Raw genomic sequence first — 25,941 nt, 5'->3', positions numbered from 1 at the left:
TTTTTTTCTTTCTGTTCTCGGATATTTGGAATGAAGAGTTGATTTTGTTGCAGGAACTGATGGCGGAAGGAGAGGGCAACGAAGGGATTAACGCCCGGGGTTTTAACGAAGAGTGACGGTTAGGTGTCTCGTGAGCTGCGTGATGGGTTCAATTTGGTGAATTTGATGCCTCGGTGTTGCGAACGTGCGAAATTAGTCTGCGCGATCGTTTTCTATTGTCCCCTGATTTTCGTCGAGTGTGCTAAACAATATAATAAAATTATATATAATTGTATTATATTGTTTATATTTATTGTGATTATTTACTTTATTATTATATTATATTTTATTTTCTATAATATAATAATATGAATTTCTTTATAATATACTATATATTACTTTATTATTATATTATACTTCATTTATTATAATATAATAATATAAAACACTTAATAATATACTATATAATAATTTGCTATTATATTATTATTTATTATTTACTTTATTATTATATTATACTTTATTTACTAAAATAATATAATAATATAAAATACTTTATAGTACTTTATAATACTTTATAGTATATTTTATTTACTATAATATAATAATATAAAATACTTTATAATATACTATATAATACTTTATTATTATATTATTATATTATTATTTATTATTTATTTCATTATTATATTATACTTTATTTATTATAATATAACAATATAAAATACTTTATAATACTTTATAATATACTATATAATACTTTATTATTACATTATTATTTATTATTTACTTCATTATTATATCGTTTATCATAATTATAAGTACAACATAAACTCACACTACTAATGCAATTACGCTTAGATACACTCGACGAAGGACGACGGGAACGACTGGCCACCTTGCCGAAGAAGGTTCAATTGCAAACCGTGGCGATCGATTAGACAAACTGAACAAAATTATCCGGAAGCGTCGCCGACGCGAGAAGACGAAAAAAAAAAAAAAAAAAAGAGGAGAAAGTGGAGAACCAACTCGCAGCTGGTAGAAGATCGAAAGGGCCAACTGGGCACGTCCACCGGCATTTGGAGATGCTTCGCTAATGTCGTGAAGCGAGCGAAGACAGAAAAAGAGAGAAAGAGAGAGAGAGAGAGAGAGAGAGAGAGAATAGAAAGAAAGGAAAAAAGAAAAAAAAAAAGAGAGCGCGACGTGGAAATTCCGCAAAAGGCGGAAGGGAATAGGGGTGGCTGGCTGGCAAGGTTGGCACGTACCCGCTCGTCAAAATGGACGGGCTAAGCCCGTATAAGTCTAACGGGATTTTCGATGGTGGGCGGGCGGGGTGAGTGCAGACCGCGGTTCGGTGGTGGCTGTGTGGGTAGGAGGGGGAGGCGGTTGAACGCTGGGAGTCCTTCAAGATGGCGGCTATAAGGGATGGTTTAGGGCGCGTGAGGGTTGCGGGTGAGGCAATATATCAGAGCTGGAGGGAGCGAGAGGAAGAGAAAGATCCTCGTGGAGGGTTGCTTCAACCCCGATGATGGCCGTTACTACCCCCTTTTCTCTCTCTCTCTCTCTCTCTCTCTCTCTCTCTCTCTCTCTCTCTTCACCTCGTCTTCCAACCTCTCTTCGTCGTCTTATCCTTCGCTTTCCTTTCCTCTCCCTCTCGCCTCCTTCGCCCGCGTCCGCCTTCGTATCGCCTTTACTGCCTTTGCTCACCCTCGATCGAGAACATCCTCCACCCCTCTCCGAAACCGCCTGGCTCGTCCCTCGGCGGAGCCCTCGGGTCCGTTCCACGAAAGTATAAACGTCAGAGTAGACTGATGGAAATGGACGGGACGAGGGGGACGAGTCGGACGATCGGGAAATAGTGGAAAATCGAATGGCGAAGGGTGGAAAGTACGTGGAAGGGGGATGAGAGCGCGACGACAATTCGTTGCTTCCAGGGATTGAAGGCTTTTTCGTTCCGAAGGCTGGATTCTCTCTCTCTCTCTCTCTCTCTCTCTCTCTCTCTCTCTCTGTCGCTCTTTACCTTTTCCGCGCTGATATGAAGAGGGAGGACGATGGAAATATGCCAGCCGGAAGTCGTCGAAACCGGTAGCCGCCGATGCTTGTTGATGGATTCGTGTAAACGCGCCGAAAGCCCTCGCACCCCTCTCGACGATGCGTTCTGTTTCGACAGAAACGGTTGATTGAACGCGGTTCAAAGCGGACTTCCACCTGTCCAGAATTCGCTCTCTTCGTTGCGACTTTTTTTTTTGGAAAGCTTGAAGATTTGAAGATCTTCCCGTCGCATTGGAACACCGAGGGAAATGTCGTCGAAACGTTGTGGTGCGGGGCGATTCGAAAGCACGTCGTAAATCCACGGGTACCGGAAGCGGGCTAAGTGTCGCGACCGGTTAAAAGGCATTAGAATAAATTCACGGGGGGATTTATCGCGCGGCCGGAGAACGATGGAAGGAAAGAGGAGAAAGGCGGCGAAGAAGTTTGAGAAGTAGGAGAGAAATAGGCTGGAGAAACGGCGAGAAAACTAGAGGAAGAAACGTAGGAAGGAAAGGAGCGTACGTGCACGCCTGTAAAGATTTTCAGCTCGCATCCGTGCCGCCCCTCGCCGCATGGAGAAGCGGTAATGAGCTTCAAATTCGTTCCCCTTTGCTTAGTGTACTTTAACCGCGCGTATCGCGGCGCGAAACACGCGCAGCAGGGAGAAAGAAATCAAATCCAGAAACTGAAGAAAAAGGTAAAAGAAGAGAATGAAGTGGATGTGTGTGTGTGTGTGTATATATATATATATATATATATATATATATATATATATATATATATATATATATATGTATAGCGGGAGAGAGCGTGACAATGGCCGGACTCGTTAATCGACGTCGGCCTGGGAAACGGGGGCGAGGAAATCGCGTGTCTCAAAGTGGCGCGGAGAGAAAACGCGGCAAGAAATTTCCGCCGATAAAGAAGATGGAGGGAGAGTGGTAGGTGGAGGGAAGAAAAACGAGCGGGGACGAAATCTCGTGGAACGGAATCGCCGACTTTTTCACCTGCCGATCGTTCCTGCCACCCACCTATATCCACCCGTGGCGCGAGCAGCTCGTTTTCATCCCTTCCCTCCGAAAACGCTCGCACCGTTTTCGACCACGCCAAATCTCCGAGAATATTCCGAGCGAGGAAGAGACATCCCCGAAAGCGGAGGAAAACATCGTCGAAAGAATCGAGGCAGGAGAGGGAATCGTGATCGTTGATCTCTGACGATCCGGAGAGGCGCGGAGGGGAACGAAGAGGAGCGTGAGTCTTCGAAGCGTAAAAGAAACGGGCGGACCTCGGCTTTTTTTCTCTCTTTCCTCTCCTTCGCGGTATTTCGAACGAACGGGAGGGAGAGAAATACGGTACGAGTACACGAGAGTGATGAAAGAGAAAGAGAGAGAAAGAGAGAGAGAGAGAGAGAGGCGGAGAAACGGAGAAAGGGAACGAATGAAAAGCTTCGAGCTTGCGGTAAACATCGAGCGTGTAATTCGCTCTTTAAAGAACACTTGGACGATAATTAAGCCGGCATGGGGGCACGGCCTGCAGCCTGTGGTGGTAAGGGGGCCACGCGGAAACGTTGGCGAAACGAGGACGCGGAGAATGATGCAAAAAAGGACGGTGACAGAGGGAAGGATGCAGCGCGAAGGGTGAGACGGAAAGTGAAGAGGACGAGATGGCGGTGGGGCGAAGCGAGGGTGAAACGACGGGTTCCGGGCACCGTTGAAAAGATCTTTCTCCGTTTATTTTTCGTGACCGTGGCTCGGAAAGACACGTGGTCTGATTTTAATTAGCAGCAGGCGGTGCACTCACGGCGCAGCGCGCGCCCACCCACGGATGGAGAATCTCCGTGGGCTTAGAATTTACCTGAACCCTTCGTTCCGCTTCTTTTCCTCTCGTGGTCACCCCCGCCCTCCCCACTCCCCGCCTTCCTTTGGCCATGTTCTCGCGCTCGGTCAAGAGGGTTGATCCGACAGCGAAATTCGCGGCTCTCTCTCTCTCTCTCTCCAGTCTCCAAAGAGGCGACACTGGTAACTTTTGATAAATCGGCGTTGCTGCGAAAGCAGATTTATTTTTCTCTATTTTTTTTTTTTTTTTCTTACGAGGAAAATTTTACTTTTCGTAAGATGAAATTTTGTTTAATAGAGGACAGAGGTTGGAAACCGTGTGTTTCCGAAATCTTGCTACTTTTCCCGAGGAAAATCGAACGGTGCTTCGAGAAATTACGATATTTCCCTGTGGTATTAATTAACGGAGGCAAACTCTTTGGGGAAACGATGGAAAATCGCAGAGGCGGGAATTTAATAATCCGAGCTTCCCTTTTTTCTTCGAACCTGAACTTTCCAGATAGCGTGCCAAGCACTTTGGAAGACAAATCGCCTATTTCACGTGTCATTGGCCAACTTATACTATTAACAGACACAGGGCAAAGGATACGGTGAAAATTCTGCCGTTCAATTTCACGCTCTTTAACTTTTGAATTATAAATCAACCGCCAATTACTTCGAGCCACTGCTATAAATCGACTTCTAATTCCCGACTTTCTTCTACCAACGAAGAAGAAGAAAAAGAAAAAGAAGAAAGAAGAAAAACTCAAAGAAAAAAAAAAAAGAAACCAAAATTCCCCTCGGTGAACCACGCGTGCAAGTCTCGCCGCGTGTTGACAGAGCCTGGGCGAGCAGAGATCGACACGTATATTCAGAATCGAATAACGAGTATCAGCGAGGGCAAGTTCTCCTCTCTCTCTCTCTCTCTCTCTCAGCCAGCTTCCACTCCCTCTCCGTCAGGCGGAAGGGAAAAAAAGAAAACAAAAGAGTGACGACTCCCGGTGGCTTTTCTTCCCTCCGTCCTCCTCCCGGTTCGGCAAACGGGGGTGGCGAGGTGGCTGGCAGGGGTTGAATCGTCGCGCTCACCGACGTTTTATACGTCGTCGGGTTTCATGCGCGCGGCGGCGGTAATTTTTTTATTAGCTTGAAAACCACTCGACTCGTCGTCGTCGTCGTCGTCGTTCTTCGTCGTCGTTGGTGATCGTTGTGTCGCCGCTAGTCTGCGAGACTCGCCTCCAAACAGGGGTGCAAGAAAAAAAAGGAAGAGAAAATCGTTCGTCTCCGTCATCCTCTCCTCTCTCTCTGTTCATTTTCGTTTCACCCTTCCCTAGTGGCTTCCCTTCGCCCTCGCCCGGGCGGATCGTCGAACAGTGAAAAGAACCACGCGTTCATTTGCCTTATTAAGTAGTTTTGCGGGAATTAAGAGCGTGTCGCTTTGTCACGGCTCGCCCTCGCCATTGTTCCGTTCTCGCGGGCTTATAACTCGGTTTCTGGCAAGAAGTGCCGCCAAGAGAAACCTTGGAGAAGTCACCGGCGAGCCACCCCTTTCCCTCCGCGAGAGGAGCCGCGAGAGCCAGCCTCCTCTCCGTTTACGGCGGCTTCTTTTCCTTCAAACGCCCGGCCTCCCCGTTAATACAAGCTTGTTGTCGTGTTATTGGTAGCCTTCTGAACGAGCTGAAGGTGATTTTTCTTTCACCAGGGGTCGGAAATGAAATTTACACGCCTTTCTGAAGGGAATATTCTCTCAGCTAACGAGGTCTTCATATCGACAAATATCTGTTACGTCGAATGATTACGCCCAGGTCGAGCAAATTTTTAACAGAAACGAAGTCTAAAACTTGGGAAATATTCCATTTCTTCCGCTCTTCTTACGTTGCAAAGATTGGAGAAACGACTCGCATCATTTTTAACACATTGTTGACCGATCACGAGTTAATTTGTGTTCGCACTTGCATCATTTTAATTTTTGACACTTAGAGTAATAGGAGGACATTGTGAAATCTTTCTTCGTCGTGTTCAACCACGTTCACTATATTGAAAAAAAAAATAATAATAAATGTTCTGGTACTTTTAAAAGTGTTCTTTACACTGATTCACTCTTTTAGGTTTTCAGAATAACTATGAGACCACGTTTTGGAAAAAATAGTCACTGGTATAAAAAAAAAATAGAGTATCCTCTTCAAAAGGAAATCGCAGTGAAACCTGTTGTGTACCATTGCACGTATGTAGATGATTGTTGTACAATTTATCATAGCAAAAGAATGACTAAAATATATTGCATGTATAAAATATAATATACATATAAGAGAATATATATATATATATAAGAGATTACAAAGTTTCATTTAAATTCATTCTGCATAAATAAATAAATAATTGAAGTTTATTTACATTGTTTCACTTTCATTTGAAATATATTTGCAAAACCAGTTGTGCACCATTACATATATGTAGGTGATTGCTATATAGTTTATCATAGCAAAAAAAAAATTACTAAAATATATTACATGTATAAAATATAATATATATATAATAACTAAAATATATTACATATACAAGAGATATATGCATATAAGGAAATATATATAAGAGATTACAAAGTTTGATTTAAATTCATCCTGCATAAATAAAGTATATTGAAGTTTACTTACATTGTTTCACTTTCACTCGAAATATATTTGCAAAACCAGTTGTGCACCATTACACGTATGTAGGTGATTGCTATACAGTTTATCATAGCAAATAAAGTTACTAAAATATATTACATGTATAAAATATAATAACTAAAATATATTACATATACAAGAGATATATGCATATAAGAAAATATATATAAGAGATTACAAAGTTTCATTTAAACTCATTCTGCATAAATAAAGTATATTGAAGTTTACTTACATTGTTTCACTTTCATTTGAAATATATTTGCAAAACCAGTTGTGCACCATTACATATATGTAGGTGATTGCTACACAGTTTATCATAGCAAAAAAAATTACTAAAATATATTACATGTATAAAATATAATAACTAAAATATATTACATATAACAAGAGATATATGCATATAAGAAAATATATATAAGAGATTACAAAGTTTCATTTAAACTCATTCTGCATAAATAAAGTATATTGAAGTTTACTTACATTGTTTCACTTTCACTCGAAATATATTTGCAAAACCATTAGTTGTGCACCATTACACGTATGTAAGTGATTCTATACAGTTTATCACAGCGAAAAAATATTATTACACGTAAAAATAAAATATAATATATACAAGAGATATGTAACAGAATCATTTCATTTAAATTCATTCTGTAATATAAATAAACTATATCGAAGTTCAGATTGCTCCGTTTTCATACGCAATTACGAAGTATACAGCTTCTTTGTAAAATTGCCGGTCAATGATGCGTTAACGTGCCTGTTGCAAAGGCAGGCGAAGTTAAAATAGGCATCACCGTTGCCCACAGGTGACGGTGAATGAAGAACTTAAAATGTTCGAGCAGCCCCCGGTTTCCTACCGGTTCTACCGGTGCTTCGAAACTCTTGAAAGGCGATAAACCCGTTTCGCGTGCACGCGCCGCTCATTATAATGAATCGCGGAAACGCGTGCGCCTATCCCTTCGTCTAGAGTGTCTCCATCGTCCGTAGACGCGTTGCAAAAGATTTCATACTTTGATCCTTTTCCATTGCACACGTTAATTTGACACACGTCAGGCTAACCCGTTCCCACCGCGATCTCTCCTCGAAATCGTACTTCACGGCCCCGTTTCGGTTTCGTTAGTCGAAGTAGTTACCGGCGTCGAAACTTGTTGCACGCGAAGAAGTAATTTCGAATCGCGAAAACTTGTTGCACGTGGAATTTTAATTTCCACGTGTTTCGCTTTTTCGCGAAACTGTTACAGAGGACGATGGAAAGGCCGATTGTGAGTCGAAAGCCCGAAGAGGATCGAGAGTAGAAGAGAATTTGCTCAAAGGACGATTTTCAACGTCGATCGGCGACATATCGCCGTATCGGGACGACAGGCGCGGGAAGCCACCCTCTTCGAGTTGGTATTAATGCGAAGGAAGCCCTTGCCTCTCTCGGAGTCGGCTCGCAATCACCCGACATAAATAAATCGACCTCCCTTCCTTTCTCTCTCTCTCTCTCTCTCTCTGTCTCTTTTACTTCTCTCTTTATCGGTCCAGAATCCCCCCAGCGATCGAAATACGTCCGCGTAAAAAGAAGAAGGAGAACCGAGACCGAGGAGAGGACCAATTGTTCCACTCCGTGTAGATCGGATCTGTCGTTAAGCCACGCTTACTCTCCGCCAATCCCACGGGCGATCTGTAATCGGGACGACGTTCGCCGATTTATTTCAGCTGATATCTTATCGCTGATACAACGCTGCGCAATATGCCTACGTTTTATTAACCGTCGTCGAGGTATCGAGGCACTTTTCATCGAAATTTGATTCCTCCGGGTATAATAGAAAATGAAACCCTGTTTCACTGTTGAAAAAAAAAAAATATATATATATATATATAATAATAAACAACGATAGCAATATAATAAATATAAATATAATAGTATGTATAGTATGCTATTAGTATTATATAATAAATATAATATATATAAAAGTAGTAATATAATAAATATAATAGTATATATATAGTGTACTATTAGTATTATATAATAAATATAAATATAACAGTATATGTAGTATTATATAAATAGTAATATAATATAATAAATATAAATATAACAACGATAGTAATATAATATAATAAATATAACAACGATAGTAATATAATAAATATAAATATAATATATATAATAGTATATATAGTATAATATAATAAATATAATATATATAATAGTATATGTAGTATAATATAATAAATATAATATATATAAAAGTAATAATATAATAAATATAATAGTATATATATAGTATACTATTAATATTATATAATAAATATAAATAGTATATATAGTATACTATTAGTATTATATAATAAATATAAATATAATAGTATATATAGTATTATATAAATAGTAATACAATATAATAAATATAAATATAACAACGATAGTAATATAAATAGGAGTAATTACAATAATAAAATAAAGAGTAACATAAAGTAATGTAAATAAGAAGTGAAACAATGATATAAATAAAATAATAATATAAAGAAGAAGTGAAAGTTTGAAGTTAATTCTCGGCTCAAGTTCAACTGAAAGAGAGAGAGAGAGAGAGAGAAAGTAAAAAAGGGTGCAGAGTGTCTCGAAGTGAAAACGAAAGCACCTCGGGAGGCCGACTTGGAGCGCTCGGCGGCGATAATTCATCGAAGAGAGCCAGAGTAACCGACGTAAATTTTTGTCCAAACGACGAGAAAACCGAGCGTTCACGGTAAACGCTTAAACAGCAGTTCCGTCGTTAGTCTACGAGCCATTAAGTAAATTATGCAGGCCCTGCCGCCCGGATGGAAGCGTAAACTTTGAACCGTTCGCCGCTGAATCGAGGCCGATCAAATTGTTTCTCCGCTTTCTGTCGAACGTAGCGCAGCGTGCTCTTCCTTCCGAAGCTTTTATTTATTTCACGCCACGCGCTTTCTCGACTTTGCAGGCGGTTGGTGTGTACAATCTAGTACTTCGGTTCGATCGAATTGCGATTTAGCCTCGTTCTCAATCGGATCTATTGCGGGTGAGAAACGTTCCTGTCGTTCGATCTTGGATGGCGTTCGAGAATTGCGACATATTTGTTCCAGTTGCGCGAAACACGTTGCGTTATTAACACATTGACAATTTTATCTCCTGTCACTGGCTATTATTTTGCGATTGAGCATGAAAATGAGATAGATAAACTTCAATATACTTTGTTTAGAGCAGAATGAATCTAAATGAAACTTTGTATATCTGTTGTATATATATTATGTTTTATACGTGTAATATAGTTTAATAATTTTGTTTTTGATGTGATTGTACAGCAATCATCTACGTGTAATGATACATAATAGGTTTTGCAACTATTCGATTCAAAACTGTCTTCTGATAAACTATCAATTTCTGCGTCACTACAACTTTATAGTATATCTTAAAAATATAAATGAAAATAAAAGTACTACTTATTATAAGTAAATATAATATATAAATTATTATATATATATATTAAATTAAAAATTCTTTTCAATTATTAAAAATTAAGATACATTTAGATATCTATTTATTTAAAAATTGAGATATATTTAGATATCTATTTATTTAAAAAATATATTTAAATATCAATACATTTAAAAATTAAGATATATTTAGATATCTATTTATTTAAAAATTATATTTAAATATCAATACATTTAAAAATTAAGATATGTTTAGATATCTATGTATTTAAAAATTAAGATATATTTTTCACTACGTCGCTACAACTTCAAATATTTAAATACTAATAAAAAGTAATTCTTTTTATAACAAAGTGAACGCGACGAAGAAAGATTTCACAATATCCAGTATTACTCCGTGTCAAGAATTAAAATAACTAATACAAGCACAAACACTAGTGAACTCGTCACTGGTCAACGGACATGTTAATTATACGTCAGGCTCGTTGTACACATTAAAATCATTATTCGCGTCAGAAGGTTGCAACAGGTTGCGAAGCATAGAAAAAAAAAAAAACGAGAAAGACGTTGCGAAGTTTGTACAGTTTTTAACAAAACGTTCGACATTTTATATCCTTGTTTCGTTTTTTCCTCTCGTCTTTTCACACGTCCAAAGAAACGAAGAATTACTCGTCAGAGGGTTAAACGATCGTTCCGATACGAGCAGTCTTGCTTCCCGTTTGTCACGCGACGCAATTTTTCTGGTTGATCCTGTAATCCGGATTCCCAGTAGCGTGGTCAGTCAGGGGGCCAGATCGGATCTTCTAATCCCCGGGGCGGGGATTATCTGCAAGCGTCGAGCTCCGGTCACCGCTTGCAGGGATGGGTCGTTACCGTGGCAGTCTGGCGACTTAACTCCCGGCAATTAATCTCTCCGCGCTAATTATTTAGCCGGTTAGCAAGAGTTCCGTGCGGCCGAAACGGTAGTTTCCCGTTATCAGATGTAGTAGGGGCTCGTTCGAGAGGGATCGGCGAGTAAGTCGGCGTGGGAGGGTGAGGCGGAGGCTACAAGGGAGGATGGAAGCTCGAACTCGTGGGATGCCTCGCACGGCGGCGATACGGTTGGGGTGGAAGGTGGAAAAGGGGGGGGGAGGGGGTGTGAGAGGGAGGCGCGCGGTTGAGGTTCAGTCGTGCTCAGGAGGATACACGAGGGGTTGAGGCTCGCGCAAGAGTAAATTGATTAGAATTAAAGGGTTGGCTGGCAGGTGCTGCTGCCGGGTTACTACGGACCGTGAGAGAGAGAGAGAGAGAGAGAGAGAGAGAGAGAGAGAGAGAGAGGCAGAGCAGAGGAACCGTAAAGAGAGAACACAGGAGAACATAGAGATATACGAGGGAGGAAGGGAGCGAGGGTACAACGGTGACCACAGCCTCGACGCTGATTGGTCGAGTCAAGTTTGTGGCAAGATGGCTGGCTGGTACTGGTGCTGCTGCTGCTGCTACTGCCGCTGCTGCTGCTACTACTGCCACTACTGCTGCTACTGCTGCTTCTGCTGCTTTTGCTTCTGCTTCTGCTTCTGCTTCTCTCTGTCTCTAACCCTCTCCCACCCACTCTGCCGTCGTACTAGGCAGCAGCCCGTACTCCAGTTTCTTCTCCAGTTCACCTCAACCTACCATCCTCCTTCTCCTCCTCCTCCTGTGTGCGCTTCGTCCTCAGGCAGGTTCTCTACTAGGTTCCCTTCTCTACGGCGGTCTCTCTAAGATGCTTTATCTATGTGCCAAATAGATGTATGTACGTGTACACGCCTGTTCGAAACAATGCCGGGCGTGCAACCACCCCCGGAGCTGCTACCAACCACCCTTTCTGCCAGCACCATACCACCCGCGGCTCTCTCTCTCTCTCTCTCTGCCTCTTACCTCTTACCTCTTACCTCGACACCGTCAACCCGCAACTCTCCTCCCTCCCTCCCTCCCTCCCTCTGGCCCCTGTCCTTTTCCTTGCCCTTATCATCCCTTACGCGCTCTCTCGCCTCAACCCTTGCCACCCATCTTGTCCACCCCCTTTTCTCTCACCTAACCACCCACCCACGGGCCACCCCTTCGTAGACATCGTCGTCACCGTTTCTCCGGGCCCACCCGATCCTCCCCTCCTCCTATCCACATCGCTTTCGTGTCCCTCGTCATCGTCATCTTCGTTCCTTCCGGCCGTACCCTTTCGCGTAGCATCCCTCTCTCCTAACTTCCCTCTCTTTCTCTCTCTCTCTCTCTGTCTCTTCTCTCTCGTCTCTCTGTTAGCGTCGCGTCCTATTTCCATCCCGCCGTTTCCATCCCCTCGTCCATCCACGTTCGCCCACCTCACCCCCGCACGAGACTTCGCCGGCGAACGCCGAGAATACCGAGCCGGCCTCAAAGAGAATGCGATAATACGAAGAACTTCGACTAATGAGTTAATAGTTGGTGCCTCGCGTTATACCGTCACACCGCGGGTACTTTATTCGACGTCGCCCCGAGCAACGAGATTATAACGCGCGGCAGCGCCTGTGAAACGCACACGTACGTGCCTGCCTGCGCCGATATATATGTATTCTGCGCGCGTGGCTATCAGCGTGTGCACGATTATGTGCAGCAGATATACGTTACGTCGAGAAACGTAAGTGAAGCCGCGTACGGATAATCAAGGAGAATCGTGTCAGCGAGTTTTCACTTTCCTCCAGGAACCTCCAGTGCCGGCCACCTCTTTCGCCCGCTTAATTGATCCGCGCCAAACGCTGAATTTTATCTCTAGTTGCCGCGAAATTCGTTTCCCCGAGAGGCGAGAGAACACTCGGATCCACCGCGAGCGTGTTTCATTGGGAGAATCGGGATGATTATTAACAAAGATCGCGTCGACGAATCCTGCTCGATCACGTTCCTTTTGCACCTGTCATGTCTGTTATTTCTACTTCGTTTCGTTGAAACTTCACTCCGAGCGTATTGAGATATTACGCACTGCTGTCGTGCGTTCAATCTGTTCCTAATCTACAATCTGAATGGATTATTCAAGTTGGAAACGGACTTGACTCACGGATTGTTCCCCAAACGTCAAAATATCGATGGTGAGACATCGTCCACTTTCAAAAATCGCGATAAATTAACGCTGAGGCTAACCCAAAGAATGACAAATTTATAATTTTCGTCGGACACGTCGCAGGTGTGGAACAGTGCGTTTCGAAGGTTTAAATAATTTTTCGTAAAACGTAAGAAATAAAAGTATTTCCTGGACAAAGTATTCATATTATTCATTAATCTAGTATTAATTAATGCAACTTCCAAAAAGGAAAAAAAAGAGAGAGATGTCTCTCTGAAAGGAAACAGCGTAGACCTGTTTCTCGCGAAAGTGATCGATCGCCTCGGCGAGTCGTTCTCGCCCGATTTTTGGAAACAAGCGGCGCAACACAAGGGCAACAGAGCCCGAAATCGAGAGGGTCGGCTCACGAATTTACATTTCTAACCGCGGCTAAGAAACGGCCGCGTTATGGAGATTGCGAAGGTAAACGGCGCGATATCAGCATGTCAAACGGCCTCTTTGAGCGGAGGCTCGGGCGGGCGAGCGTGTCGGCGACAGCCGCGGGGCGCTCTTTAAAACGCGCGGCCCGCAGAAAAATCCCAGGCTGCTTTCGCCAGGGAGTGTGTGCACACCCGTGTCGTGTCGTGTCGTGTCGATTCGTCGTCGTCGTCGTCGTCGTCGAGCCGCCAGCGCGAGAAAAGTGCAACCAATAATTTTATTTCCCGCGATAAAGCACAGCACTCCACCTCGCGGCGGCGTTCCAGGCTGGCACGACTGTGGCAATGGAGAAAAAGAGAGAGAGAGAGAAAGAGAGAGAGAGAGAGAGAGAGAGAGAGAGAGAGAGAGAGAGTGGCGCGTATCTTTAGTAAGTAAACAGAGCGTCTTATGAATTTTAAGCAGCGCGACGAGGAAAGTACGACCTGCTTCTTCTTCTTCTTCTTCTTCTTCTTCTTCTTCTTCTTCTTCTTCTCGTCTGACCTTCTTTCCTCAACATATCCTCCTTCTCTTTCGAGAACATCGTTTATTTAGTAAAAACTAATTTGTTCGATGCATCTTCCTAGTTGAAGGTTCGAGTTTTCTTTTTTTTTTTTTGAACGAGTAAATTGAGAGGAGCGCGTCGATTTTTCCTCCCTTTAATCTTCGCCGCTTCTGGGACAACGGCGCAGACCGCACGCAGACGGGATTAACGAGGAGCAGCAGAGAATCTTGTGCCCTCTTTGAGACGAACGCGAGTTTTGCTCGGCTCTTCCGCGAAGAGGTCAGTCCGCAACCCCTTCGAGCCCAAGAGTTCACGCAGGCTAAAGATGGCGAGTGTCGTTTCTCATTTATGACGACGTTTCCACGTCTTTCGAGCGAGACGCAGTCTTCTCGTTTTAGAGACGCTCGATATAGTCTTCCCGGGGTTGACGAACCCTTTCTTGGATATGGTTATAAGTAGAAGAAGTCCTGTCTTCTTTTATCGAACAACCCCGTGTTAATCATTGTCACGTGCGTGAAAAATAAAACACCTCGACCAAATTTCCTGATCCAATGAACTACTGCGTCTCATTTTTTTTGAAACTGAGATGAAACTTTTCTTCTTTTTTTTTTTTTTTTTCTTTGGCTACAAAGAGAAAAGAAGAAAAAAAAGAAAAATAAAGGAGGAAGAAAGAAGAGAGACACAGAATGTCGAACGAGTCGAGTTCCTCCCCCGCCGGTGGATTTTCCATGAGAGAGTGGGCGGTCATGCGGCGTTGTTTTGATATTGATCTCCGGATACAACAGCGTCTAAGCATTCTAATGGCAAGGGACGGGGATTCTGCGCGGTGCATGGCGCACGTGTTTCTAATGATTTTAGTGGTACCGAGGTCTACCTACGGGCAATGTATAGTTATAGCACGGCTACGAACACGTATTACATCCACTTCGCCGGGGCACCGTGTAATATGTCGGAATTGCGGAAAGGGGTAACACGCGGCCTGGAAAGCGGAGAGAGAGCCCGCGAGGACGGTCTTGCGGGATTCTTAATGGCAAAAGGCCTCGGAGGTAACACTACGGCTATTAAACGCAGACCCTGCTACTCTACCTCTCGCTCTCCTCTCTTTCCCCTTTCTTACGTCCCTCAGTTACACACGTCGCGCGTAACTGTGTACGAGAGGATAGTTTCTTCCGTCGAGGAATCCGATATGTCATTCACGTTTCGACGGACGACGATAGGTGTCATAGGTGGTAATCTTGGTTTCAAAAAAAAAAAAAAAAAAAAAAGCGAGGAGGGGCGACGATTGCACGTTAGTGTCGATTAATCGCGATCAATTCAACGCGCGTTACACGCGGATACGTGTCGGATGCGGTAAGAAAAATGGGGAGGAGGGGAGGAGAAATGTTGGAAGATCGGGAAAACGCGAAAGGATAAGTAACGAAAATGTAAAGCCCGGATGAACCGCGCTCATCCCCTTTGGCGTCGGCGTTTGACGCGACCGCTGAAATTTTTACTTGGTTCGATTTGGTCTTTCGGGGATTCCCCGCCCTCTGATTGGTGGACTCTGGCCACGCCCTGCATATAAGGGTGGCTTGCTTGCCGGAGCACTATCAACCCTTATGTATGCCCGATGTGAGTACACTTATGTGTACGTGGTGTATATATATATATGTATATATATATATCTATATACATATATATATATATACACACATATGTAACCGGTGCAGATTTCGCGCGTACATATACACAGGTATATATATGTACGTAGGACGAGTACATAGGCGTAGGAACGTGTGTACAACTCGGGGTGGGGCTCTCTCGCAGGACTGCCACCGGGAGGCAGCCGACGGTGAACACTCGATACGACACGGTCGATCGAACCGGTCGTAATTTTAGCATGAAACTGTTATCTAAAAATGAACGACTCACCGACAGTCGCTATTCTTCTCTCGCGAAACTCTCGCGGCAACTCTCGTGGGATGCTTGCGGGTGAAATAATCCAGAATCGAAGGTTCTGATACTTTTGGATAATTCGACGTGAAATTATTTTTAAACATTTTGAAACGGTGAAATTGTATCTTTTTTCCTTCTTCTTCTGAATTGCTAATTATCGTTTCTCAGAGAGAGAGAGAGAGATCAGAAAACAAAAATTCTACAATTCCTTGGCGCTGGGATACCGTAATAACGAGCCAGAGTTTACTCGAGATCTGATTAGCCTCGCAAACGTCGACCTCATTGTCCGTAATTAGCCGTTATTGAATAACGTCATCGGGATAAAGGGTGGCGGGTACGTAAGTAACCGGCGGAAATTGCGACGATGTTTCAAGTATGACTTCGAGCATTAGCGGCGCGGGTACACGGAAAGGGAATTTACGTAATCTCGCGGGCGCGCTGGATTGTTTTGCGCGGCGAATTGAATAGAATAAGATGTCACTTCACTCACGGCGGAGAGAATATTTTCATGCTGGGAATATTTTATACGAAATTTATGCCTCAGAGGGATAGACAGAGAACGCGGGAAGAAACTTACCGTGTCTACGTATAGATATTACTATTTTACAGCGGACCGAGTAGAATAAGATGTCACCTCAAATTGTCTCGAGTGACTAAAATAGCTTTACGTTACAAACCTTAAAAGCAACGACGACGACGCCAAGCGGAAAGGGACCCCCGGTGTGAAATACACGAAGGAGGGGGAGGGTTACGGGAGACGTTACGTTAAATTCACCTCTTTCCAAATGATATGCATTTCAAAATTAATTGCATGCGAGAGCATCTTTCGCGATGCGATATGTATCGCTGTAACCCTGCCACTCACCTCCTCCGTGTCTCCCTTTGAATTATTCTCACTTAATTACGTCGCATATGCATCTCTCGTATTATTATAACGGGGAGGGAGTTTTATTTGATGTCACGCGCGAGCACTAGTTTCCATTGTACTTCACCTCCGACGGCGAGACAATTAATAAATTGTACTTTGCGCCTCCTCGTCAAAACTCGACGCTGTTTGCATTTGCCTCGAGACTATCAAAAAAATTTTAATCAAATTCTCAATCAAATAAATGTAAAACTACTCGACGTAATTTCTTTAGCGTTGTCGCGCCTGACAATTTTACGTGGCACGAGATCAACTTTCTCAGCGTTTCAATTTCAAACGAATTTCGCGGGCCATCTCGATACTCGAAATTTCGACCGAGTGGTTTCGATAGTGCGGGAAGTGGTTTGAAGCCTAGTTCGTTTCACCTGCGCGGCGGACGGCGCGGCGCTCGCGTCAGTGCCGTGAACGCTTCAAAACAAAGTCGTGCTCGGTCGAGGGTTTCTTTGAATCGTGATTGAAATGATCGAGGAACACGACGAACGCGAAACAATATGCGACTCGGTGGTAAGTATTACGTTCCGCTGTATACGGAAACGTTAACATTCACTTGGTTGGAGGCCGACGATTTGCGAGTATCCGAGTGTTCTTAGAAATCTAACCTCACTTTCAGAATTCGTTGGTGGAGGGCTGCCGTTTACCAGTGAGAATGCACGGAACAGACGATTGGCGTGAGTATTGACGTTCCCTTTTATTTTCAATTTACGTTTCGTACGATGATTTCTTTCAACAGAGCATATAATTTTCTCTCTGTCTCTCTCTCTCGAAATCACGTACGAGGTTTTGTAACGAGACTCGTTTCGCAAGTGTCATTGATTCGCATTGTCGAACCATTTCGCAGGCGAAATAAAAATATTTCTGTTGATTACGTTGTCGTTGAGATCGCGTTCTCGATAGATAGGTGTATGTACATCTAACGAAATATTAGCGTTCATTACTCATGCATTATGTTTAGTTCAACTTTTAGGTTATGTTTAGGTCTTGGATGGTGATAGTTTGTGCGCATACGATTTCCTATTTGTTTCCTCGGGGCTCAATTTACGATTCTCCACTTTGTTTAGATTTAAATAACGAGGCTTTATCAAAAAAATGTCCTTTTGTCATCCACAGCTCTTGCTGAAATCATCAGCGTTAAAGACGTACACGGTGTCAAGTGTTATTATGTACACTATGTAGATTGTAAGTATAACGCGAGTTTAAGAGGAGAGGTGTTTATAATGCGTGCACGTAAACAGCCATTTAACTAAATGTACAATATTTTAGTCAATAAACGACTAGATGAATGGGTTATGGAAGATTGTTTGGACACTAGGAAAGTCCAGTACCCTCGTCGAGATGGAACCACACCGGGAACTGGTGCAGCGACACCGAAAAAACAAGCACCTAGTAGACCACCGAGCCCAAGCAGCCTCAGCAACGAACCAGTCAATGGTTCGGCAGTTTTGCAGGCTGCGTTACAAAAGAAAATGTCGAGAAAGAGAAAGGCCACGTTCATAGAGAATGACGATTCTCAGGACGGCCCGCCGCAGACACCTGGCCCGAGGCCAACTGGCTCGTTGGTTGCACACCATCACGACGATATAGTCACTAGAATGAAAAATGTCGAGCTGATAGAGCTAGGCCGTCACAGAATAAGACCATGGTATTTCAGCCCTTATCCGCAAGAAATGGTAAACCTACCGTGTATATATATTTGCGAGTTCTGTTTGAAGTATAGAAAGAGTCGAAAGTGTCTGGAACGGCATCTGGCAAAGTGCAATCTGAGACATCCACCCGGCAACGAGATATACAGGAAAGGTTCGATATCGTTTTTCGAGATCGACGGCCGAAAGAACAAGAATTACGCACAAAACCTCTGCCTGCTAGCGAAATTATTCCTGGATCATAAAACGCTTTATTACGACACGGACCCTTTCCTGTTTTACGTGATGACTGATTTCGACAGCAGAGGATTCCACATTGTCGGTTATTTCTCGAAGGAGAAAGAATCAACCGAGGATCATAACGTGGCTTGTATTCTCACACTGCCGCCCTATCAAAGAAGGGGCTACGGGAAGCTGTTGATAGAATTTTCTTACGAACTGTCCAAATTCGAGGGTAAAACAGGTTCGCCCGAGAAGCCGTTGTCGGACTTGGGGTTGTTGTCTTACAGAAGTTACTGGGCACACACCATACTGGACATACTGTTGAACATAAAGCCGCTAGTTGAAAACGAGAAGCCTCAGATCACGATAAGTGAAATATGCGAGCTGACGTCGATTAAGAAAGAAGACGTGATATCGACGCTTCAGAACTTGAATCTCATTAATTACTACAAAGGACAATATATTGTTACATTGAATAGGTAATTGGCTAAATAGTCAATGCGTCGTTAGGGCAAAAAAAAAAAAAAAAAAAAAAAAAAACACGTGTCATACAGACACTTAGCTTCTTTCCAGATATCGAGGATTTACGCCACTGACGAAACATGTTTATTCACAGGGAGATTATCGAGCAACACGCAGCCGCAATGGAAAAGAGGCAAATCAGAATAGACCCTAAGTGTCTTCATTGGACACCAAAAGACTGGAGTGTTAGGGCAAAATGGTGAAGTGACAATTTTTCAAATCGACAATAAGACTATGCCAATTCGTCTTGAAGTACGTTTTCAGGATCCCTGGAAGATATGACGATTGTACGATTTGTCAAATGTACAAAAATGAAACTGTAAATAACACATCCGACCGTACCGGTCTGCGTTTTTATATAATAAGACTGCGTCAGGCTTTGCACTGCGATTTGCAATGGTCTAAAATGACGAAAGGAAAAAAGAAACACACACACACACACACACACACACACACACACATATACACATACACATAGAATAATAACTGTTACGAGTATCTCTGTTAAACAACGCATCGGAGAGATAATTGCGGGGTTATCGGATATGAAAGAATCTTATATCTGTTAAACGATACACACTGGCTTACGTCTAGAGTCAGAAAGGGAGAGTTTTAATACGGTGACTAGGATTTTTTAAAAACTTTGCATACGTGTTTGCGATTCAATGATTTGTACGTGGTGTACGAGTCGATCTTGTAAAGTTGTAAATAAATCTGATTTTGTAACACGCGCCTCCATTCACTGCAAAAATACGATACATGGTATCTAGTTTTAAAGCAAAAAGGAAAAAGGAATAAGAAAACAAAAAAAAAAAAAAAAAAAGGAAAGATTAGAGTACACGTAATCATAGTGTTTCGAGGCTTCGAAGTAAAGTAGCGAAGCTTGCGTGTAAAAATTATGCGTATGTGTCCGTTTTGAGGTTTTCAATGAAACCGATTAGTACAACGCAGACAGTTGTTGTATTACACGCAAATATTCGCACAACCGTGCACGCACCGTTCAGAAAACGTATTCGAATTTGCGTGTGCTCGTTATTATTATAGACGGATGGTGATCTGTCGTTAAGAAACGAAAAGAAAAGGAAAAAAAAAAAAAAAGAAAAACAGAAGAAAAAAAAAAAAAAAAAAAAAAAAAAAAAAAAAAAAAACCCGTGGGAAAAAAAAAAAAAAAAAAAAGACAAAAGAGTTGAAAGGAAAGAACGAATACGAGTTGAAGGAAATCGGATTCTCGTTACAAACTGTACACACTGTATTGAACACACGAGCTCTCGTTTATTGTACAGCGGCTGTGTTTGATCAAATCCATCCGTCTGAATCCGATTCCGAGATGTTGTTCTACCAAAACGAAGAGTTACCTATAAAATACTGCGAAATAAAAAAAGTATTTTTCTCTGAAAGTGTGTATTTTTGATAGTTTGTAACGAACAGTACCACTAGAGTTGGAGCGGGCGAGGCAAAAGGAGAAAGAAGATAGAAAGAAATCTTCCAATTTTTTTCTCTTTTTTTTCCACTTTCACGATGAGCTCTCTCTCATTCCCATCGTCTCATCTCACCACTTCACAATTGCACAGAATCGTACTCAAGCAAAAGGAGGGGGGGTGTGAATAAGAAAAAGACACCGTCGAGAAAATTTTTAAATACATCTTTTTTATGTATATATATATATATATATATTTTTTTTTTTCATATTCAACAGTAACATCACAGTAGCTTCATATACAATAAACTTTTCTTGTCGTAATTTCATTTTGCCTTTGTATTCGTTCCGCGCCACGTGACGACGTGACACACACGGCGAGTCCCGAACGTTCGCTGGATTTACAAAAATTTGCTAGTTTGCTTTGTTTCTTGCGCCATCGTCGGCAAGTGGAATGAAGGGCAGAGAGAGGGGATCTTGCGATGTGCGTTTCACATCACGCGTATGATTTAGACAGACAAACGACACGAGCCTAAAACCCGCGAGTTTTCATTTCGGATCCTCGTGTGTGCGTGCGTGACAATTTTGACCCGAACAAAAAAGAAAGACAGGATCTCGCCGGTGTTTGATCGTTCCTTTTCTCTCTCCCTCTCTCTCTCTCTCTCTCTTCCACACGAGAATACGAAATAAACACAAACACAGCGACAGAGGGGACAGGAATCCAAATATGATATATTGCTGACTCGTCCGCGAAGCACTGTGTCATAGTGTTCGACCGATGGCGAACAAAAAAAAGACGAAAACCGTTCCACGGCGATTTTAGGAGAATTTTTGCGTTCGAAGCGATTTGCAGGCTCTTACCGGTCGTTAATTAAAATTTCCAACTCGACGTTTCCCTATAGTATTCGTACATTATATATCTTATCTGAACGATAATAACGCGCAATGCCAGTCGTAAATCGATGGCGATGGCAATTTTTTTTTTTTTTTTTTTTTTTTTTTTTTTTTTTTTTTTTTTTTGTTTTTTTTCTTTTTTTCTTGTTTCTTCTTCACACTCATTAAAACACGCACATATATACATATATAATAATATATATATAATTACACGCATACCGAATCACTGTCAGTGTCTGTTGATTGTATTCGTATTCCGCAGACACAACGAGAGTATCCGGGTACTTGAGAAACACTCGATGAACGATTAGGCGAGGACTCGGATACCCCGAGAACGCTATTTTTACCGGACTACTGTGAAATTGTGAGTATTACAATAGAAAGAGGGGGAGGGGGAGAGTTTCGTACAACGAACCGGGCAAACGTGTAACGAGTCTCGAATAACAATCGAAATAAAGTGAGGCGAACAACATGAATTTCTCAGCCGGTTGTTGATGTTTCTTCGTTCAATTGACCGTTTCATTAATTTCGCTCAAGTTTTCATGTAGAGGTGAAAGATGTGTGCAAATCGTTGACCGTACAAAATGCTCGCAGCAATGATATTCAGTTTCGAAATTTATTTGAATTTTTACCAAAAAAAAAAAAGGATATTCAACCTCATTGTCTCAAAATCGAAAAGTATTTACTTTTCTCTCTTTTTTTCTTTTTATCAATAGTTTCGTGTACTCGAGCACCTCGGTTAACCTTCATTCAGACTCAGCGTGCGCATTCGAGTGGGACTAGAAATTGGCGGATAGATTTATAACAACAATAACAACAACAACAATGACAATGAAAGTCCGAGGTCGACGAGCAAAAGTGGAAACAGCGAATCGTTCTTCCTCTTCAATCAGTGATTAGAACGCGATGACAATGAGAACATTGATAGACGTCGGGGAACACCTAACCCTTTTGCACTCATGTTTATTAGAAAAAAAAAAAAAAAAAAAAAAAGAATGGCTGAAATATAATATAGTCTGTTACAAACGGAGGATTAAACGAAGATCAAAGTCATTTAATTATCAACCCTGTTGAATTTCGTGACCTTTCTGATTATTCGTCACTGTGTATTATCAATGAAAGTTTCCCTTCCCCTCCCATTAGAATGCCACCGAGCCTCGAGAAATGGCGTAAAATTGATATGTATATAATATCAGAAAACAGTCTTGGCGTCTCGGGATCAGCGCGGGAAAATCCGCCATTCTTGCTTGGACACGCGAAGTCTCGTCCAAGTGCAAAAGGGAAATAATGTACCACCGTGTGTCGCGCGGCGTGCAGATATCCCCATATATGTACACACTGTTGCGTAAAGATAAGCGTTGCAAATCGTTACAAATAACGACAACCATCGGCGGCTGTCGCGATCACGTGAACATCGAACTCTGTCTTTCCGAGTTCGAAATGCGACGCGCTCGACACTCGCCAAGGATGATCACCGGCCACGTGGCCACGCTCTTGATTATCTCTGTCACACGATAATTCTTTTGTCCTCCTGTGTTGCATTATTTGTGCATGTACGTGTACGTGTTGGGTGTGCGCGTGTCTGCAAAAGTCGTACATATTTTATATATATACATATACGAATATATATATATATATATATATGGTTCTCTCATTCACGCATTTTGTCTCTTCTCTCTTTTTACACGTGTGTGTGTGTGTGTGTGTGTTTTCCTTTTAGTTTTTGTACGAATACATCTACAATTGAACAGCAGTCGGCAATGGCTGGACAGAATCGCTTTCGATGAAAATATTTGTTTCGTCTTTGCTACTCACTTTCGTCTACTAAACCTGCTATCACGAGTTATCCCTTTCGGGCTTCGTTTTCTCGTATCTTCCTACGCTTTTTTTTTTTTTTTTTTTCCTACGCTTCGTCTCTGCCTCGCGATTCATGACATGTCGGGAAGAGAATTCGCTTCGTGCATGCACGCAGGACCGTAGAAATTATCGTGGAGGCGTAATTATGCGAACAGTCTCAATCTCAGTCAATTGCTTTTTAATCCTTTTAATTTTTTCTTTAATATGTGTGTGTGTGTGTGCGCGCGCGTTGCGTCAGTGTTCAATTTCTTCTAGAAAAAGAAAACAGAAAAAATCGAAAGTTCTCTCCGAGAAAATTCGCACAATTACGCCTCTCTGGTGTTCCCCAGGTGCGTCTGACAAAATCTTCACTGCGACCAATCGATTACACTTCGAGCACACATTGAAACATCTACGCTTACGCTTACACAGATTTGACGGAATCTCAGGCAACACGCGGTTCCAACGAGAGACACGCGCACAGTTTTCACCTCGACCGAGTGTCGTTCTTCATCATATATTTCAAGTTTCTCTGCACGTTCGTGGACGTGGCGTGTCGCGGAGAGTCCGCCGTGGCTCGCGAAACAATTATGAGGATGAAACGACAACGACATGAGAGAGCATAGCGGCGTTCAGAAGTTTAGATCCTCGGTTGGATCTCGCCGCATTTTCCCATTTGGACGATCGCGTGATCTCGAGACGCTGTGCCACGCTGTCCGTCGAGACAGTGATCTACGAATCGCGTAATTTCCACGTAGTAGCAGCGAGGAAACCGAGGCCTGCAGGTTTCCTTGGCAAGCTTGCTCGAAACCTGCAGCCTGTTTGCGACTGTATCGACCAGCGACGCGCTTGCAAATCCTCGTATTATATTATATTATATCATACTACATATATATATATATATATATGTATGTATATGTATAATAGTTCACACGTATCGACCAGCGATTAATTGCGTATGTATTTGTGACCACTCACGGTTACAAGGCAAACCGATCGAATTAAGCACAGTATCACAAAGCTATCCCCCCGGGGGGAGGGGGGGGGGGATTTTATACTAAATTACAGGTGTGTGTTTCAGGATGTGTTAGTCATTTACAGCGACAACATGGTTGCGTTACACTTATTTGGCTTGAGACGAGGGGGGAGGTATCCGTTATCCTAAGATCACCGACTTTGGAACGACAATCGCGTAGTTTTCCACTTCAATTTAATAGAAAATGACTCCCAGTCTCCTAGTTCGTTTACAATTGGTAAAAGTATACAAAGCGTGGAATTGCTCATAGAGTCGTGGGTATAATAATAACAAAATTCTATCCTGTTCCTCTCAAGGAACTTTTAAACGTTTGAATCGAGAATCTGAGAGTTGGAACGACGTCCGACAGATAGCGTGTCCGATAGAGATTTCACGGATCAAGATCGAGCGATCATCCACGATCGAAAGTCCACGTTTACAACGACACCTTTGTTTTTCTTTTTATATATATATATATGTATGTATGTATGTATGTATGTATGTATACTTATACTTTTTTCCGTTTTTTTTCTTTTTTTTTTTAATATTTTCTCTTTCCTCATTTAGCTTCCTTTACAGCTACACATTTATCTTAGTTATTAACTCTCTCTCTTTCTCTCGCGCGCACACACAGACACATTCGTTCTTACACGTCGTACGACTCTGCTCGTACACTGTCCGTCACATCGTTGCATTTTGTACCTCCCGTTTGCGTTTCGCTACGATCCTTTAAAAATATCACCAACGCCCTCTTACCTCTCCGTTCGCACGCATTTCCGATCGAGTTTTGGTTCGAGAGCGGAACGAGTCGGAACTTTTTCTACGGGTGGCTTCTACAGTGTCGAGGGAGCGTCGACTTTTTTCTTTTTTTTGTTTTCTTATCGTAAAAGCGATAGTCTCAGTGCTTTCGTTTCGCCTGCGAGACGACGCGCGACGCGAGGAAAAGATCTACCATATTTTTTTTTTTTTTTCGTCCAGCCGCTTGCCTGAACAATAAGACACTTAACAGTTGGACGATCCCCGGTATCTGGGAATCGACGAGTGATTTCTCTCTCTCTCTCTCTCTCTCTCTCCCTCTCTTTTCATTTCTTTCTCTTCTTTTTATGTTTTTAAATCTTCTCTTGTTCTCTCAGACGCACGACTGCGTATGACAAACAGAATACACGCGAGGGAAGGATCGGAAATCGTCGTCGACGCGCGTGTATGTGTGTGTGTGTGTAAAAAATATTTCCTGTTCTTCTTCTTCTCTAATTGTGAAGAGAAACTGCGCGGAGAACAATCGAGAAGCGAGAGCGAAAGCGACACGGGGACAGAGCCAAGTGGATGATGAATCAAGCTTGATTTCGGCGTGTATCGTAAAGTCAGTTTGTTTCTCTCGTGTATGTGTATGTATGTGTACTGTCTTCTCCTCGTCTTCTCCTCTCTTCGAGTCTTCTCGTGAAAACGCAGTCGACGAAACTCGGGGGAAGCAGGCTAGGTTTGTAATTATCGAACGATCGTTCACTCTTCTCTTTTCTTTCTCGCAAAAAAAAAGAAATGCCGACAACGAGACTCTTCTTCTTTTTTTTTTTTTCTCATCGCTGTCGCGCGAGAGTTAAAATTT

At 42.4% G+C, this 25,941-nt stretch overlaps 1 protein-coding gene and 2 long non-coding RNA genes across 3 annotated transcripts; 2 read left to right on the top strand and 1 right to left on the bottom strand.

The window, feature by feature from the left end:
- The first annotated feature begins 2,867 nt into the window (after positions 1-2,867).
- On the top strand, positions 2,868-24,623 carry LOC122527865. The gene is made up of 3 exons (XR_006306427.1): positions 2,868-2,880; positions 15,311-15,314; positions 24,101-24,623. It is a non-coding gene; the product is annotated as an uncharacterized LOC122527865 (long non-coding RNA).
- On the bottom strand, positions 11,093-20,259 carry LOC122527864. Its single transcript, XR_006306426.1, has 4 exons — positions 20,144-20,259; positions 12,044-12,049; positions 11,450-11,457; positions 11,093-11,103 (listed from the first exon to the last, which is right to left on the bottom strand). It is a non-coding gene; the product is annotated as an uncharacterized LOC122527864 (long non-coding RNA).
- On the top strand, positions 11,606-20,069 carry LOC122527863 (histone acetyltransferase Tip60). The gene is made up of 7 exons (XM_043652422.1): positions 11,606-11,616; positions 12,601-12,603; positions 17,214-17,296; positions 17,403-17,460; positions 17,900-17,968; positions 18,053-19,133; positions 19,271-20,069. Exons 3-7 carry the CDS (start codon positions 17,252-17,254, stop codon positions 19,377-19,379), a joined length of 1,362 nt encoding a protein of 453 aa, XP_043508357.1. The 5' UTR covers positions 11,606-11,616; positions 12,601-12,603; positions 17,214-17,251; the 3' UTR covers positions 19,380-20,069.
- Positions 24,624-25,941: the final 1,318 nt, after the last annotated feature.

Source organism: Frieseomelitta varia, unplaced genomic scaffold (genome assembly GCF_011392965.1).
Source record: "Frieseomelitta varia isolate USP_RPSP 00005682 unplaced genomic scaffold, Fvar_1.2 scaffold_235, whole genome shotgun sequence".
NCBI classification, from domain to species: Eukaryota; Metazoa; Arthropoda; class Insecta; order Hymenoptera; family Apidae; genus Frieseomelitta; species Frieseomelitta varia.
Note: the sequence above shows the minus strand (reverse complement) of the source record. Positions and strands in the feature narration are given on the sequence as shown.

Bases quoted from the DNA above. Each gene is read 5' to 3' on its own strand.
- LOC122527863 (XM_043652422.1), top strand. From the start codon at position 17,252: ATGATCGAGGAACACGACGAACGCGAAACAATATGCGACTCGGTG. The intron at 17,461-17,899 runs GTGAGTATTGAC...TGTCATCCACAG, and splicing joins GCACGGAACAGACGATTGGC to CTCTTGCTGAAATCATCAGC. The intron at 17,969-18,052 runs GTAAGTATAACG...ACAATATTTTAG, and splicing joins TTATGTACACTATGTAGATT to TCAATAAACGACTAGATGAA.